The sequence below is a fragment of the Podarcis liolepis genome, assembly GCF_965112155.1.
Source record: "Podarcis liolepis genome assembly, chromosome: 13".
In the NCBI taxonomy this organism is placed as follows: Eukaryota; Metazoa; Chordata; class Lepidosauria; order Squamata; family Lacertidae; genus Podarcis; species Podarcis liolepis.
In genome coordinates this window covers 55129881-55148199 of record NC_139573.1, presented here as the reverse complement: position 1 = coordinate 55148199, position 18319 = coordinate 55129881, and the positions used below count along the sequence as shown (strand labels likewise).

General features: G+C 44.3%; 1 protein-coding gene across 3 annotated transcripts in view; it reads left to right on the top strand.

The window, feature by feature from the left end:
• Nucleotides 1–18319, top strand: part of COL15A1 (collagen type XV alpha 1 chain) — a 121129-nt gene that overhangs the window by 71114 nt on the left and 31696 nt on the right. For all 3 annotated transcript variants that reach the window (XR_014518736.1, XM_083473125.1, XM_083473124.1), the window contains exons 15-23: nt 747–782; nt 2009–2143; nt 4628–4696; nt 7906–7950; nt 8909–8953; nt 13087–13149; nt 14219–14254; nt 15374–15457; nt 18226–18288. Coding sequence is in view for 2 of the 3 variants with exons in the window: in XM_083473125.1 (XP_083329251.1) it covers nt 747–782; nt 2009–2143; nt 4628–4696; nt 7906–7950; nt 8909–8953; nt 13087–13149; nt 14219–14254; nt 15374–15457; nt 18226–18288 (576 nt within the window). In the remaining variant the exon portion in view is untranslated. The remainder of the gene's footprint in view (nt 1–746; nt 783–2008; nt 2144–4627; nt 4697–7905; nt 7951–8908; nt 8954–13086; nt 13150–14218; nt 14255–15373; nt 15458–18225; nt 18289–18319) is intronic.

Here is an 18319-nt window from a genome sequence, read left to right as displayed (position 1 = left end):
CTACAGTTTTCAAGATTCTTTGGGGGTATAAAACAATGCAGTTACATACTATACTATACTATACTATACTATACTATACTATACTATACTATACTATACTATACTATACTATACTGAAGTGTTTATCTCTTTGGTCGTCCTTGAATCTTCTGCCACACTTGCCACCCCTTTCTGCCACACCGGTGTGGCGCATCACACCCTTTGAGAGCCACTGATCTAAGTACGTGGTCCCCATGCAAGGCATGCACATCTAAACCAGAAGTATGGGGACAAAGAATAGGTCTTTTTCACAATCCTGCCATGAACTGTATGTTTAATGAGTGGTTAAATTATAAATCAAGTGCTCAGTGCAGACATATATTATAGATTAAGTACTCCACTCATACGTAAAACTGAATTATCTCCGAGTTTAAATAGTGTTCTGTTTATAGTAACCACATAAAGACTTTGAAAAGGTTATCTAAAAATGTGAATCCTTTGCTTGCTTTTCCCCAGAGTGCATGATAAGGTTTGGTTTCTAATACATGGCAATGTACATACAAGCCCATCTCTTAGGTAATGTATGCATTTAAAAGGGCAATACAAGCGTTTGTTTTTCACTGAAGGCTAACACTGGCATATTTTCTGTGCTTAATTTGAGTTGGAGATTATGGGATTTGATTCAATAACTTGCATCAATAACAAGCAATGTGAGGGTGTGTAGGCAGCCTGCCTGCATAGAGTAAGTAATATGTCTTATCTTACAGGGTGATCAAGGTATTTGGGGGTCACCTGGATCAAAGGTAACTGAACACGTCCACCTTTAATAATATTTAATAATAGTTCTTGTATCTCATTGGTAAAGTTTGGCTCCACTGGAATCAATAGTACAAAGATTTTGCATAGAGCTCTGCCTGTGGTCTAACACTTAAGAACTAATTCTGGATTTGTTTCCACTACACAACTACCATTCACTTTTTGGGGGGAGTAATTTAATGCAACTTTAATGCCGGCAGCTCAGTTTTATCTCCAGTTCACCAGAGCCAGCAAAAGCGATGCAATATTTAGCAATGTTTCCGTGGAAAACAGAATGTAAGAAGTGTTTAAGAATATAAATACATAGAAAAAGAATATAAGAACTTAACAGGAGCCTTGCAGGATCAGGCCAAAGGGCCGACTCCTCCAACTCCCTGTTCTCACACGGGGCAAGCAGATGCCTATGGGAAGCCTGGAAGCAGGTCCTGAGAGCAACAGGACTGTGAAGCAGGAAGTTGCCGCCTCAGACTCCCCCTCTGCACCAAAGCTCCCTTTACCGGGGTCGTGTGGCAGCTTTCCTCTTCTCCAGGGGCAGCAGCAGGGTTGGGTGTGATTCTGCCACCAAAGATGGCTGCCTTAATCTGCCTCATGGGCACTCTCTGGGCACTGCCCCTGGCACTCTCCCTACTTGTGGTTTCCAGCAACTGGTTTTCAGAGACACGCTGCCTCCCGCAGTAGAGGCAGAATGCGGGCATCAGGGTTAGTAGCCGCTGATAGCCTTGCCCTGCATGAATTCGCCTAATTCTTTTTAAAAGCCATTCAAGTTCGTGGACTTCCGCTTTGTGGGCGTGAATTGTTGGTGTTATGTACTGAAGTTCTCACCCTGGGCCAGCGGGGGATACTGTAGATAGTTTTCACTCAGGTCCACATATGCAAATAAGGGATTGAAAGTGACTTTCAGTGATTGGATAGTTACAGAAATTTGTTACAGTTGCATTGTAGTGGAGCTCTATATAAGCAGGCTGGCTGAACCCTTCAGTTCAGTTCTGTTCTGGCCTGTGAATAAACAAGAGCTGTTTGAAGAAATGCTGTGTTGTCTGGCATGTTCACCCACAACTTTAACAGTTTGGTTTAACAGGATTAAGATACTGGTATATGGTACTGACAAGAGATTTCCCCCACTCCCGCTTCCTAAACGTTTCCTCTCCACTATCCACTTCACTCTACAGATTTGCTCCTTTACGTTACAAAATAATCTGCTCCTTTCCCTCAGGGAGACCCTGGAGATATTGGATTACCAGGCACCAAAGGAGCTGATGGTGAACCTGGGAAACCAGGGACCCCAGGACTTCCAGGACCCCCAGGACCTCCAGGACCCCCTGGCTCAGGCTATGGATTTGGATTTGAGGTAATCTCTTTAAAAGGGGTGGGAGGGGCTGAGTACATAAAAGTCTTGGCCTTGAGAAAACCAGGGGTCATTTTGCCCCACAAAATGCCCCACCCAGCCACTCCCTTTAGTGTTAGGGCCTACTTGGCTACTTGCTTAGCTGGTCAACAGAACCGGAAACAATTTTTTCCTCCCAATCTCAGTTGTCTCTGGACTCTCAGGTTTTTAAATTTCCCTCAGTGAATACTTTATCATGTTAGGTGTTCACAATCCTCTGTCACAATTTTGTGTGGAAGTGGCAATTGGGCAGGATCTGAATAGTAAGGGGCCTGGATAAAGGCACAACTCTGACCCAGAGATCTCTTTCCATCTAGCCACCGCACACGACCAATGGTAATCCTTCTTACTGATAATTTATTAGCTTTTTGCATTTCTATAGTGATGGCTTGGCTCCTCCACAGACATTAGTTCCTCCCCTTTAACCTCTTTTAGGGCTCATCCACACAGGTCTGAGTGGTTTTCCGCTTGTCCCGTGCTTTCTAGTCAAGACTCCGAGCAGTTTTGCTTTTTTTCTGTCACTTTCCCCTGGAAAATCCACTCTTTAGTGCTAAATCGGAGCAAATGGCAATCCTCAAAAAACCCTGTTTGTTCCAAATCAGCTCTGAAGATTGGGTTTCCTCGTTGGAAAGCGACAGGGCACACAAAGGTGTGGAAATTACAGTTGTATTCTCTTCCTAGTATTCAGTCATGGTCTGCTTGTGTAATGGATTGATTCATTGTGTGTCAGGGACCAGGGATCAGAGTAATAGGCAGCAACATGGTATTGTGTGATCAGCTGAGCGAAGGGGAGCCAGTAAGGTTCCTGCTTATGTGCTGTGCCTCCCACTCTGCATGGCTGTGGAAGTTACTTTGTGAAGAAATCACTCCAAATCTCTTGAAAGTTTGTGTTTTTATGTAGCTTGCTAAACAGCTGCTAATTTCAAAAGGTCCTGCATTAAACCTTCGATGCTTAGTGTGAGTTGGGATTTGCAATGCAGGAAGATTACTTGTTTGGCTGCCAGCGTAGCCCAATGGAACTGTTCTGTTCTTTTCTGCCATTCAGAAAGCCCCCGGTGGATAGGCATTTAGCCAATTAAATCATTGACATTTCCTATCTCCAGGGATTTATCTAAGACTAATTAATTCTAGTTTGATTTTTCTTCCAGAAAGGTTTGATAATTGACATTCCCGCAGCTTGTGGCCTATTGCACCTCTGGAATAGGTCCACAGCCTAAATGCCAAAGTGTTTAAAGAGAATGGGATCTGACTGGCCAGCCAAAACCTGAGTTTCCCCACCCTCCATGGGTCACTTTGGCAAATGGGTGTGGCTTGGAGGATCAGCTTCATGAGCCAAATTAGTATCCCAGCTAGGCCTCACTGTGGGCAGAAGTTTCCCCACAGATGTGTGCTGGTATCCAACAGGGGCTGGTGTGTTGTTGTTGTTGAATTAGTCTCAATCTAATCTTGCAGGTGGCTGGATTAATGTTGTATAGGGCTTTTCTCCATTCTGCAAGCATTAGGCAAGTCTCCAGCTTTGAGTTCCCCTTTTGTCTCGTTGAGTTGAAGACTGCGCTTAGTGTGTTGCATACTGTAGAATAGAGTCATTTGTTCAGTTTCTGGGGAATGCCAAGGAATGTGCCATGCATAACAGGTCTTGTATGCCCTTAGTGCATCTGGCCTGAATTTTGCCTGTGCAAAATACTGTGTTAACGTTGCAAAGATTGCCAAACTGCTGATGGCGAGTGGCTGTTGAACGCCTGGAGTTTATCAGAGGTTTTTAATCGGCTGTTCTGTAGTTGTGGAGCTGTCCAAGATTTTCTGGTAGCTATTATAGTGTGGGGGTGTGAAAGAGAGAGATCTCAGATATTTAGACCTTAGGTCAATTTCTATAATGCATTTTGGAGGGATAGTGAGGTAAAGCCCCCCTTGTTTTAAATGAATAATTGAGGAAATGCCTCCTAAATTTGTTACGTACAAAAAAGGCTGTTGTCATTTTAACTAAATATACATGCAAATCAATGGTGTTGTGCGTGGATCTGAATGAACTTGCGGAATCTCTTCTAGTTCTGACCAGGGCCTTTGACCGTAAAAAGATCAAGGATTAGCAAGAATTTGGATGACTTTCACCATGATACCATCAGAAAGCAAGTGGCCTCCACTTTCCTCATGGTAGTGGAAAGGATGACCATCTTTCAAGAACTGCCAGTTTACCAGCTGCTCCCAGCCTTTTGTGCTTTGGGGACTGTGGTTATACTTCATTGATATTACCAGCTTCCCACATCAAAAATTCAGATTACTGAATATCTGCTGTACCCAACAGTGTGATATTGTAGACAGAAAGTTTTAAAGAAAGCTATTAAATTGTGCTTTTAAATGTCTAATAACCTACTTCAGAAAACCTTTGCTCTACAGTAAGTATACAGGGAAAATAACTCTAACTTTCCATTTTTAAAATGAACACATTAGGATATGGAGGGCTCAGGCATCGTTGGTTTGTCACGTGAACCTGGAACCTCAAGACCAAGTGGGCGAAATGTAAGTAAGCCACAGTTCTAAATCCTTGTGGCCGTAATCTCTCAGGATATCTCATTTTATTTACCGTAATCAGCTAATTGTGTTTTCCTGTTACTGATTAAGATTGCTTCCAAATGTAGGCTTTCTGTCGCAGTCAAATCTGATTTATCTACATGTGTGGCTGGCACATGAGCTTCCCCATGTTCTGCTTTCTTTGGTCATTAGTTGCTGTTCCACCATGTGCAGGAGTGGTCTGCAAATGGGTCCCTCAATTAGTGTGGCCCCCTCTGCAGGGCATGCAGATGTGTCTTTCTGTACCTTTGTGTGTGCAGTAAAAAAATAACCGGAAGTGCACAAGATCAAATATTACCAGCATTCACTTGTGATGCTTCACAAGGGATGAAGTAGAAGCTCGTGCTTTGGTAAGCAAATCCATATCTGTTTGTTTGCTTTAATACTGAGGTTTTGCAAAAGAGCAATACAGTGGTGCCCTGCAAGACGAATGCCTCGCAAGACGGAAAACCCGCTAGACGAAAGGGTTTTCCGTTTTTGAGCTGCTTCGCAAAACGATTTTCCCTATGGGCTTGCTTTGCAAGACGAAAACGTCTTGCAAGTGTTCCGATTTTTTTTCACTTTCCCCCCCTTTTTCTAAGGCGCTAAGCCGCTGATAGCCTTTTAGCCGCTAATCCGCTAAGCCTTTAATAGCCGCTAAGCCTTTAATAGCCGCTAAACCGCTAATAGCGCTAATCTGCTAATCCTTCAATGGGCTTGCTTCGCAAGACGAAAAAACCGCTAGACGAAGAGGCTCGCAGAACGGATTAATTTCATCTTGCGAGGCACCACTGTATTTAACTATATTACCATGCTGTTTGATTTGCTGAGGGTGGTGGCAGCATCCCCTCCCTCCTTAGTAATGCCCTATAGGTCCCCATAACCATTAACATCGCAACCAGGCATTATCCCCTACCTTAAAAATACACAGCATCAATGGAAGACCCAAAATTAGGATAGCAGTCTCGTGCAGGACCTCCATATTACTATTATTTTAAAGTCCAACGTATGTGCTGCGATTACAGTCTCCAAGGCCATCCCCCCAGCTTCAGTGTAGAGACCTTACAAAAATAACTTCTCTAAATCAGGTTGCTGGAAATTCCAGCATTTATTCAGCATGCAGCACGTGGAAGAAATATTCATCTTTTATCTTGTATTGGGGGCTGCAGGAAACAAAGTGGCTAGACTGTGCTCAGGAGAAGAGCAAATAGAAGTTGGAGTGTGGCGACAGAGACCTCCCACCTAAACATCACCACACATGTGGCAAACCACCCACTGAAGGGGAAGAAGATGTGCTAACAATCATCTACATCAGTGGTGATTGGAAAGTACAATGGGTTGTTTTGACCAGGGGGCGGCAATGTTTTTGTGGCTTGGGCTGTGAACCGGCCCTGCAGATGCCGCGGTGGGACGGAGTGTGTGCACGCACACGTACAAACACTATTTCCAGCGCAGAAGATGCACGTGCAGCTTCCCATTGGCTGCAGGAGCTTCCTGCAGCCAATGGGAAGCCGGCCAGCATTGCGGAAGGCGGTCTCCACTCTGCTCTGTGCTGATTTGATATGATAGCCATGTTCCAATATATAAAAGGATGTCACATAGAGGAGGGAGAAAGTTTGTTTTCTGCTGCTCCAGAGAAGCGGACACGGAGCAATGGATCCAAACTACAAGAAAGAAGATTCCACCTAAACATTAGGAAGAACTTCCTGACAGTAAGAGCTGTTCGACAGTGTAATTTGCTGCCAAGGAGTGTGGTGGAGTCTCCTACTTTGGAGGTCTTTAAGCAGAGGCTTGACAACCATATGTCAGGAGTGCTCTGATGGTGTTTCCTGCTTGGCAGGGGGTTGGACTCAATGGCCCTTGTGGTCTCTTCCAACTCTATGATTCTGTGATTCTATGATTTAGTGCAGCGCACGGGAGTCAACCGAGCAGGCAGGGGAGGGGAGTCCATGGGCCGGTTAATGGGCCTTGGGTTGCCAACCCCTTGTTTTGATTTTTCAGTAAGGGAAGAGCCAGATTAAATCTAAAATTGAGTGGGGGAAAGGATTGGTTGGCACTTTAATACGAACAGCATTGTGTGGACCCTGTGAAAAACTTGTGTGCCTGAGCAGTACCAGTTTCACAATAGACTCCTGTCTGAAAGCACCCGAAATGTTTTACCATGTAGTCATAGCTGCATCCTGTGTTTATGTAGTTCCAGGAGAAAACCACCATGCAGTGGCTTGGGGCTTCCCTGAGCACACAGGAGAGAGTACAGTCACTGGGAAAGCAGGGTGGGGCGAAAGGAAAGGATTAGGCAAACGTTCTAGACCAGAATTAGGAATGACATCACTCTCCCACAGACTCATGCAAATTGTTAGAGTTTTTCTCATGCAAGCCCATTCAAGTGACTCAGCTCAGTATTTTCAAGCCACAGTGCTGAAAAGAAGATTGCATGTTTTGAGGAGGGTTTAATTAAAACCTGCTGTTATGGGAAGAGCTGTCTTGTTGCTGTTGGTGCTACTCTGCTGCTTATTCCCTCAGCCGGAAAGGAAGCAATCCAATGAGATATTCTTGATCCAAGTTTTGGATCATGTTGTGTAAAAGGCTGCACTGTTTCTGAAGCCAGTTCTTATTCCTCCCTGCCCAACCCCACAAGTTGTTTCAGCAGGGACAGGAAGGCTTGACTTCCCTCAACCTCCCAAGGTGACCATTGAGAGAGGAATTTGAGATCGGTGACAGCACACCCTAGAGACAAAGGCAGAGCACTATAGCTTTCAGTATTCGGCTCAAGAATTACTTCTGTTGTGACAGTTTGTTCTCTGGTCCCAATATATACACTTTCTATTAGTTATGAAGGACACAACATTTCCTTTTTAAAATCCACACAGGAAGGTCGCCAGTTGTATGAATTTTAAGGGGGAATGCTATGGCGTGTAATGTCTAGTTTTGCCCTAAAGAGGCACAATTCAAAATGACATTTGACATATTAGTGGATAAGAAGGACTAGCAGGGGAGATCTGCACACAAGATGCTTCTCATTGATGATTTGCTACTTGGTCCAGTTGGGATTAATATTTGTGCACTTATAAACAATTAAGTTGGTTATTATTGCTTCTTTTAGGCAAGCTTTTTCAAAATCTGTAGCACACAATGGTGTACAAATTTAATAAATAAAGCAGTACTATATTTTGTTATAGGGTCCAGCCGGGGAGGCCGGTCTGCAAGGACCAATGGGGCCAAAGGTAATCAATGCAGCACACAATCAAAAAACTAGAGCGTTTGTGTACTTGTTATAGCAAGAATTCAGTTTGCCATGTTAGCAGTACTCCCAACTAATTTGTGGTTTCATTATTTGATCAGCTACAATAGTCCCCTTATTTTCAATCTTCAGATGAACAGCATTTGTGCTTATGTAGCGAAAATGGCAGCACCCAAGCAAAACACAGGGAGGTATCAGCTGGGCTGGGGAAATCCAAGGCACCCACCCACAAGTACCGGTACTTTGTGGGGAGGGGGGTGAAGGTATGTGTGCGAAAAGCCCAAAACAGAAGGAGGAAACTGTTCTTTTGATCATTTGGCCTTGCTGGCAGCATGTGGTGCCAGATGCTAAAGGAGCAAGATGCTAAAGGTATGACCAGGTGGAAGATGGGAGACTGAAGCAGAAAGGGCCATGGAAGATGAGGGAGAGAAAAGGGGAAGAAAGGAGAGGAAAGCTGGAGGAAGGCTGGGAGGAGTTTAGTCAACAGCATTTCCCTCTTAAAATCCACACAGGAAGGTCGCCAGTTGTTCTATCTTTCCTACAGACAAACAGCAAATATGCATGTTTTGATTATAGCATAACTTCTTGTTATGACTATGTTTATGTCAAATGCCAGTGGAGTTAATAATGATTATGTTTTCAAGACTAATCTCTTAGACCAAAGGTTTCCTTAAAGTTAGACTTTATGCACAAACAGCTTTACTTGTCTGATATCTTCATGCATCCATTCTTCCTATAGAAGGGAAATGTCAGTGAAATCAATGTATTTCTGAGATTTTGCTAATAACTGCAAATGCACTGTGATGCCACAAATAATTTTTAGGCTAAAGTAAGAAGGATCGTGGATTAATTATACCTTTCAAAGTATACAAGGAAGCTTCTTGTTTAAAAAATTATTTTAGTTCTCCATTTTTAAAATGACTATTTTGTTTTTGTTTTAGGGAGAAAAAGGTGACAGTGGACTGCCAGGTACACCTGGCTTAAAGGTGAGACATTAACTAAACATGATTTATAAACTGACTTCATAGAAAAAAAGGCAAATACTTTGTATCTAACACAAATTAAAGATTTAGCTGAAGTGACCACATACTTTAGAATTTCCAAGTATCCCAGTTAATGTCAAGCATGCTGATCTACCCTTCTGTCTGAAGATGTATATATTTTGGCACGGAGCGGGTGGCGCTGTGACCACTGAGCCTCTTGGGCTTGCCGATCAGAAGGTTGGGGGTTCAAATCCCTGCAACGGGGTGAGCTCTGTCCCATCTTCTGTCAACCTAGCAGTTCGAAAGCACCCAAGTGCAAGTAGATAAATAGGTACCACTGTGACGGGAAGGTAAACAGCTTTTCCGTGCACTCTGGCTTCTGTCATGGTGTCCTGTTGCGCCGGAAGCAGTTTAGTCCTGCTGGCCACATGTCTCAGAAAGCTGTCTGTGGACAAATGCCAGTTCCCTTGGCCTGAAGCAAGATGAGCACCACACCCCACAGTCTCCTTTGACTGGACTTAACCATCCAGGGGTCCTTTACCTTTACCTATGTATTTTGGCATGTGAGAAATGTCAAGAAAATGTCTTGCTTTCTCCCTGGTAGATACACCCGGAAGCTAATCAGTAGTCCCATTTCCAGATTTGTGCATTGGACTGAAGCAAAGACATTCTTTTCTCACATTATAAAATATGCATCTTCATGTACAACATACATTTAGGTGCATGTATGGATTTGCAATGAGATGAGGTGAAGTAAAGTAAGTAGACCAGAATTTTTTTTATTTTTTGAGTCCACGGCTTCCTTGACCAACTACATTCTTTCTGCGTCACCTCTATGGGGCTGAGGAGCCCAGTAATGTCACCCTTTGCCTGCAGAGCTGGCAGCCCCTCACCCTTTTTCGAACGCCCTCCCTTGTGGAGTGTTTCCTCAGCCTCCTCTCCTCTCCCCTCTCCTTGGGAGTCCTCTGGGCAGCCGCAACTGCCACCCCTGGTCTCTGATCTGCTCCCCCTGCCCTAAAGAGAGGTACCTCCTCACACAGGGGCCTGGGAAACAACCCCTGACCAGTCCCAGAGGCACCATTCCTTCGGGGGGGGGTCGCCTTGTAGCCAGGGTTGCTGCAAAAGAGCTGTGCAAGAGGGAATCAGAGGAGTGGGGGGAGGAAAGAAGGACGAAGGCCAGTGTTGCTTGCGGCATCCCTGATCATCATTCAAGGCACCCCAGGGGGCCACAGCACACTGGTTGAAAACCACTGAAGTAGACTAATTTTGGCCAAAGAAGCAATGAAGAAGTTCCAAAGATGCTTGGCTAGTTTCTAACTAGATGGGTTGTGTTATGTACTGAGTTGAATAGGATCCAAACTGAAGCAGTCTGATTGGTCCTAGAACAATAGGATTCAGAATGCAGCAGTCTGATTGGTCCTAGAACAATAGGATCCAAATTGCAGAAGTCTGATTGGTCCTAGAACAATAGGATTCAGAATGCAGCAGTCTGATTGGTCCTAGAACAATGCAGCAGTATGATTGGTTGGCAGGAACCACCCAATCATGCTCCAGATATAAGTGAATCCACAACCTGATTGGCTTACAGTAGAATTCCAGAATTAGCCAATCATGTGCAGCCCATTGTGTAAATAATGTACTTTGAGGGGACTTTCATTCATTCCTCCTCACCACTATGAGCTGAATAAAGAGCATGAAATCACTTTGCGACTCCAAGATGGCAGCAGAAGAGGCTGTTCCGCCCCATAGGCATGGAGCCATCTATTGCTCATTGGCTGTAGGGATATCTTGTGGTCCAATGAGATGTTGGTTCCATGTCTTGCCCTTTCTCCTGACAATGGCTGGCAGTTGGGGGGGGGTGTATCCTGGCCCTGCAAGGAGGCCTGAGAGTGGCTGGACTTATCAGGGCCGTCGCTGCTACTCAGTGAGCATTTCTCTCCTGGTCTTGACTTTTAGTACTTTAAAAATATTGATGATGATGATGATATTCAACTCCCATGGCGCCACTACCTTTTTTAGTGGTATACACAGGCATGGGGCCAGGCAAATCTCTACATTTCCTCTCTATACATTTAATACCATTGAGCCCACTAGATTTCCTTGGCTAGAAGTGAATTAATTTTTTTCGTTTCCTAGAAGTATTCTCAACTGATTTACTGGAGCCATGCCAGTATAAACATGAAACATGGTGCCACAGTGAATCACTTAATTATTGAAAGGTTCTATCATGAAACAGTTTTTGCTTACTGTAATTTAGAAAACAACAGAATGTGGAGACTTGCTCCATGAATTCCATCTGTTGAACATATTTTAAATCTGTGAAAAGCAATACCAGTCAACCTTCAAAAGCATTTTGCCTAGAATGTTGTCAACATAATCATGAATCAGTCTGGTATCAGCCAAGGAAAGCAGCTTTGAAACCTGTGGTGATCCAGCTATTTGTATTAACTAATAATAATAATAATAATAATAATAATAATAATAATAATAATAATAATAATTTATTTATAGCCCACCCATCTGGCTGGGCTTCCCCAGCCACTCTGGGCAGCTTCCAACAAAATATTAAAATACAATAGTGCATCAAGGCTTGCACCACTCTGGTGAGACAGTCCGCAGGCAGGTAGGGTCTCAGCCTGTGTACCAGATGGAGCTGGTAAACAGCTGCCCTTTACACAGAATTGACCTGTGCCTCCATGGACAGCTGTGAGTCCAAAATGACTCCCAGGCTGTGCACCTGGTCCTTCAGGGGCACAGTTATCTCATTCAGGACCAGGGAGTCCTCCACACCTGCCTGCCTCCTGTCCCCCCAAAACAGTACTTCTGTTTTGTCAGGATTCAACCTCAATCTGTTAGCCGCCTTCCATCCTCCAACCGGAAGATGGAATAGACCAGAACTGAGCAATTCTAGGCCCAGTTGCAGAGGCTAGGCAGCCCAGTTTCTACTGAGAAAATCTCTATAAATCTTCTTCAGAAACACAGGAGCAAATTTTGGTGAAGCCATTTGCAAGCCTGCCTCCCACCTACCATGGCACCACTGCCAGTCCCACTGGGGCTTTGCCCATGCCACCGCCACAGTGCTATTGTCCTCACCGTTGCCACTGTGCCCTTGCCAGCAACATGGACATAATGGTCAGGGGGAGGGAGGGGGGCCAGGATCTGTGAAGAAGTGGCATCATGCTGGTGGCATCGGGGCATTTTGCCTATATTGGCAAAACATCTCAGGCCAGCCCTGGGTTGCCCTCTTAAGTGATACTATGGGACTCCAGCTTTGGGATGCTTCCATCTTCAAACTAGAGGATATGACCTGTAGGAAGCAGCTTAAATAGAGACTTCATGAATGACATTGGCCTTGCATGGGCAATAACAGATTGTTATTTCTTGCTATGTTTGCTGAAGGCTCAGACTACTTATATTTGTAGTTTAGCACACTATTATTTGTCTTGCTTTGGTTGTTTGCTATTTGTTCAATGTCCCACCTGGGCTGAATTTGACAGGGACGCGGGTGACGCTGTGGTCTAAACCACTGATCTTCTTCAGCTTGCCAATCGGAAGGTCGGCAGTTTGAATTCCCATGACGGGGTGAGCTCCTGTCGCTCCATCCCAGCTCCTGCCAACCTAGCAGTTCAAAAACACACCAGTGCAAGTAGATAAATAGGTACTGCTGTGGCAGGAAGGTAAACAGCGTTTCTATGCGCTCTGGCATTCATCATAGTGTTCCGTTGAGCCATAAGTGGTTTAGTCATGCTGGCCACATGAGACTCGGAAAGCTGTCTGTGGACAAATGCCGGCTCCCTCGGCCTGAAGCGAGATGAGCGCTACAACCCATAGTTGCCTTTGACTGCACTTAACTGTCCAGGGGTCCTTTACCTTTTTACCTGAAAGAAGCTTCTGAAAACCATACTATGTCTAATCAGTAGACAGACCATGGCCGCTGAGATGCCAGGACTCTTTCTTGGGGGTCCTCTTTGAGATGAGTGCCCCTTCATGTCTGTGTTACTTTTTCTTTCCCTGTGATCTTTACATTTGTAGTAAGCCTTTGGGGGCATTGGAATGAATTCTCTGGATCGTGGCCTCAGTTAAAAGCAGCTGATGAATCTGTGAAGTGAATGTGGGATATTTTTGTGTTCCGTTAGGGAGAGCAAGGCCCAGAAGGAAGGCCAGGATTTCCTGGTGTTGCTGGAAGACCTGGAGACACAGTGAGTAGGCTATGGACCTCCTTCTCTGTGCATCGCTTGAAATTGTAGCCTGAGATGTGCAGAGGCTTCGTTTCAGGTTTAGGTGCGGGAGCCGGACAAATAAATTTCAATAGGCAGCAAACAACATTGAAGGCAAGATCCCAAGACCCACTGGTGGGTGTATATTAAGATTAAATTTCATATTTATATGCTCCCACATTCTACCAGCCCTTCTTAAAGGTCAAAGCACATGGTACACTGTAACCTGTAATTTTATATTTTTGAAGTGTTTGCAGTTATTTTGTTTTTTGTTTTATGTCTCATAATGACAACAATGTTAATCCGTGTGTAGCAGGTACCTGCTTTTTTTCTCAGAGAAGGAGATTTGTGCCCTTGGCCAGAATGACTAGGCTTCCTTAACAGTTGTCGCTCAACAAGAAAAGCCAGTGAGTTGGCCTGTGATCTAGATGCCCCTGAAGCAGAGCCATTTGTGGTCTGAAACTCAGAAGGTTGGGGGGTTGCCACTGAATTCTACCCGTGGGGAAATGGGATCAGTTTACCCACAAGATCCCCCTACCCCACACGTGCCCACTCAACTGCTTCTGTTGACAGAACTGGTGTCACATAATACCTGTTTTGCATTTGTAAGTCCTTGATCTTTTAATGTGGTGGCATCTCCACTTTGGAACTCTCTGCCTCTTGATAGAGGCCTTCACCGTACCCCTTTCAACACCTGCTAAAAACATTCCTGTTTAGACAGGCCTATCTAGCTGCTTAGAAATTTGAAGTAATTTTAATCTGTTTTAGTATTTTAAGTTTTGTACGCTTTAAAGTAGGGTTGTGCATTTTTCTAGATTTTGCTGCCTTTGCCTTTTGTAAACCGCTTTGAGTTTTGTTTTGTTTTTAAATCAGGCGGTGTATAAATTTTATTAAATAAATAGATAAAAGCAATTCTGACCTTTTGTCTATTGTTTTCTCCATTGTTTCTCTCATGGATAGCCGTGTTTCAATATATACAATCTATATTATTAGCGACAGTGTTACCATCTTCCTTTCATGCAATTAATGCTGACTTTTAAATTAAATGCAGGGGTCAAAAGGAGATAAGGGTGACCCAGGACCCAAGGTAAGAAGTGGCATTTATTTTAATTTAATTCAATATCCACTTGGCCCTCAGTGATGCATCCATCATCTTTTTACAAGGGCTGAAGCTGCTACATGCAGGTCCCGCTATCCACCCGCTTGTTATCTGCAGATACACTTATCCAAATGCAAATAATTTTGCCCAAACCTTCATAATAAATAATAATAATAATACCCTGCCTGTCAGGGAACTGACATCGGAGCAAGAGGCGAAGGGGAGGCTCCCAGATGATGCTGGCGAAGGACCCAGCAGCAGGGGGAGAAACAGCTCAGTAGAGGGGGAAGCCATTCAGCGCAACACCAGGGATAAAGGGGGGCAGACGGGGGAATTGGAGAGAGGGCTCCAGGACTCTTCACTGGACATCAGTGAGGAGAGCCCAGGTCCTCCGCTGCCCACGCCCTCCCTGCGCAGAAGACTCCCGCGCAGTGAGAGGAGGAGGAGACTGGGTGTCAAACAACTTTTATGTTGGAAGAGGTTCAAGAAACGCCCACTGACGGATTCTGCCAGCGACTGAGGCAGCCACGATGAGAAGGGGCTGTGCAGTCAGAAAGGTTTAACAAGGCAAATTAGCCGAGAAAGGCACCAGTTTACGCACGAGTAACTCATACCCATTACACTGACCACCTGGCTCTGTTTCCCCAGCCCACTCTGGGCACATATGTGTGGGTGATTCAGATATCCAGACAGCTGGAGTTTGCCCACTTCCTTCTTTGTTTGTGCTTTGCTAGTTGGCTGCAGCTATTTTTCAGGCAAAAACCATGCTTGGGGGGGGGTGGAGAAAAGGGATGGGCCAATCAGGGAGAAGGAGAGATCGGACACACCAGTTTTGCTTTGTCTTTCTTCTGTTGGTTGGCTCTGGGCATTTTAGGAAGAAAACATGGTGGGAGAAAGATAACGGATTAGAAATGTTCCCATAGGAAATAATGGAAATCACCAGCTTGTTATGCGAACGCTCACCTGACAAACAATTTTCTGAGAATGCATTGAGTTCGGAAAACGGAACGTGTGCGTCTATAAATCAGAAGATTAACATTGTTTGGTTTTGTCTCATTACCTAAGGTCATTCCCTGCGCTCCTAACCACCATATTCTCTTGCAATAGGGTGAACCAGGACAAGATGGTGTCAGTGTTGTCGGGCCACCTGGACCACCCGGACCACCTGGTCCCATCATAGCCATTCCCAGGGTAGGTGTCTTATTGCTATTCTGCTGCACCATTATAACCGCCTTTTGTGCATTTGTGTAATGCTGCTGCTGATGATGTCTGCCACTTGTGGAGATTTGGAGGTGAGGCCTTCACAAAAATCTTGAAATCATTCCAGAAATTCTGACGTTCTTTGCCACATCTGTTCCATACCAGGCAATGGAGTACGTTGATAGGTAAAGAGAGAGAAGGAGCGGGATGTGAGAGCTAGGCTCTGCTTCACTGTAATCACAGCTAGACTTCGTAGCAGGGGCGAACCGTGCTGTTTGCTGCCTGAGGCAAAGCAGAAAGATGCCAACCTGGACGCACTTTCTTGCTGTCCCCACCACACCCCATGGGTCCCATGGCTGCAGATCTTGAGAGCCCTGCAAGATTGTGTAAGACCTTCAGAAATGGCCCGGCTCTGTTCCAACACTGGGTTGCCAGATGTTGTTGTTGGACTACAGCTCCCATTATCCTCAGCCATCATGGCCAGCCCAGCAGAAGTTGGGGAGGCTGCCGTACTGGCTTGACTCAAAAAGATTCGGTTTACTTGTGAGTGAGCTAAAGAACAAGACTCAAGTCACACAACAGAGGAAGCAAAAGTGGTGTCCTTTTCTTTTGCCTACCCTAATTGTTTGTGGGGTTTAAGGACTCTGCATATATATGTGGATGCCTAACATCGCACCAGACTCGTATACCTTCTCCATAGGCACATACCTCTATTTGGACATTCAGTAGCCCTGTGAAGAACAAAAGCACCTTTCCAAAAAGCACCACCTCTCCCAGTTAGTTGCTGCTCGGTTGTCATTGACCAGCCAGGCTTTCTAGTTTCTTGAAGAAGCTAATATCTGTGAGGGAAGGAAATGTTTTAACTGTAAAAAAAAGCAGCAGCTCCAGACTGTAATGGCAGCCCTCCGACCACCTCATAATCCTCTAAGTAAGCAAAACTGCACCCCCAAATTAGAAACAACAAGAACACTGTTTTTTAGTTACCTTCTGTTCTGCTACATAATCTAAAATACAGAACAAACTACTTCTTCAAGCTTTCCTGCCCAAGCATTCTGGAAAGCATGTTTGTTACCAATATATGCAGAAATAAAGATGTCTAACATTTGACTGAACTATGTTTCAATTCTCCAGTGAGCCCATGTGAGCTAGTTTGAAACCTGAAAGTTTTTTGAAACTACCCATGGGAATTTGTTCTTATATGAAATGCAAATTACTTCAACATCTAGAGATGAAGTCAGATATTGAGAGTTTATATTCCACTGAGGCATAGAAGTAGAGGGAAGCCAAGCAGTAACATATAATAATATGGTTTTATTGGTATGTTTTATTATTTTATAAGTAAGACACCTAGAGAAATTACTTTGGGACATCTCATAAATATTATAAATAATACAAAGCCAAATCTCTTGACTTCACCGGTGACTGTTATGCTCGATGCAGAGAATGTGGCGTGTTGCCTTGGCAGCAAATACTGTATAAGCAAAACCATGTAGCTTTTTCATTGCCGTAATGGAGTTCAAGTGGGCCTTTCTCTGATGAAATTAACCAATATTGATGGGAAATTACCCTGCCATATTGCATGTTCCAGTCCCTCATCTCGCACACAGATTCCCCTATTACTGTGGTTAATGCTAATGAAGCAGGTTTCAAAACACAAAATGAACAGCAAGGCGTATTTGGTAAATCCTGTAGATGTTTGCACCAGAAAGGGAAGCGGGTAGAGGAAGAAACTTATGAACACTGGTTAAAGAGCTTAGGCGCATTCTCTCTGCACCAGCCCATGATGTTACTTCACTTTTCAAGCAGTGGTGTCCAATCTTGTTTCAAAGAGGGCTAGATTTGATGAAGTGAAGGGCTGTGAGGGCCGACCAAACAGCCAACCATAGTTGATGGGATTGAAGATGTTGAGCTTTTTTTTTGTGATGATAGGATCAGTTGAAAGGATTGAAGTTGTTGATTTTGCCCCATAGTTGTTGAGCTTCGGGGGCCAGATTAGGACTTTGGACATGCCTGCTTTATGGTAAAGACAAATTCCATTTTGCTAAATGCAACATTTGGAAAGAAGATGTGTAAGTGAAAAAAGCACAATGAACACACCAGAGAGCCTTGGTCAAATGTGTCTCCCTGGTAGGTGCTTATTACGTATTTTTAAATGCACCTTCGCTCCTTCCATTATGGTGGTTGCTCACAGCAGAGGCATGTAGTGGATAGCAGGAAGCAATCTTTACTCTTGTGATGGATCAGAGTTCTAATGGCCAACCCCCCTTTTTTTAACGAGGAATCCCCCATAAGGGATTATGACAGGCTGCCAGCACACAGGAGTTTTTGGAGTTTTTTTTGGCACACCCATGTCTGTCCAGCTCCTTGGGGAGTTTCTTCAGCCCAGCTCTAGTCAAAAAAGAGAGTGACATCATATTATAGGGGTTCATCGCAATAGGAATATAAGCAGCAGCAGGCCTGTGGATTCCTCTGTCTGACTATCTAGTGCAAATCTCCAAAGGCCCCCCCCCCCAATTTTCTTATTCTCCTGTGTCTTACACTTCTTGCTGGAGTGCAAGAAAATAAATAATGCTTGAAGGAGAGGGGTAGAAAAACAGTGTATGCTTTTGATGACCTGCTTACCTTTCTCCATCTTAGATAAAATTAGTAGAACATTTCATTTTTCTCCAATATTTCTAGAAATTAGTGGATGTTCTATTAATGTTTGGCATTTTGCCTGCTTCTCTCTCTCTCTCTCTCTCTCTCTCTCTCTCTTTCAGTCACTAAATGCTTCAGATGAAAGTTTTAACATTACGAGAATCAAAGGACTTGTTGGGCCTCCAGTGAGTATGTTCTATTCTGTTGTACTAGGTA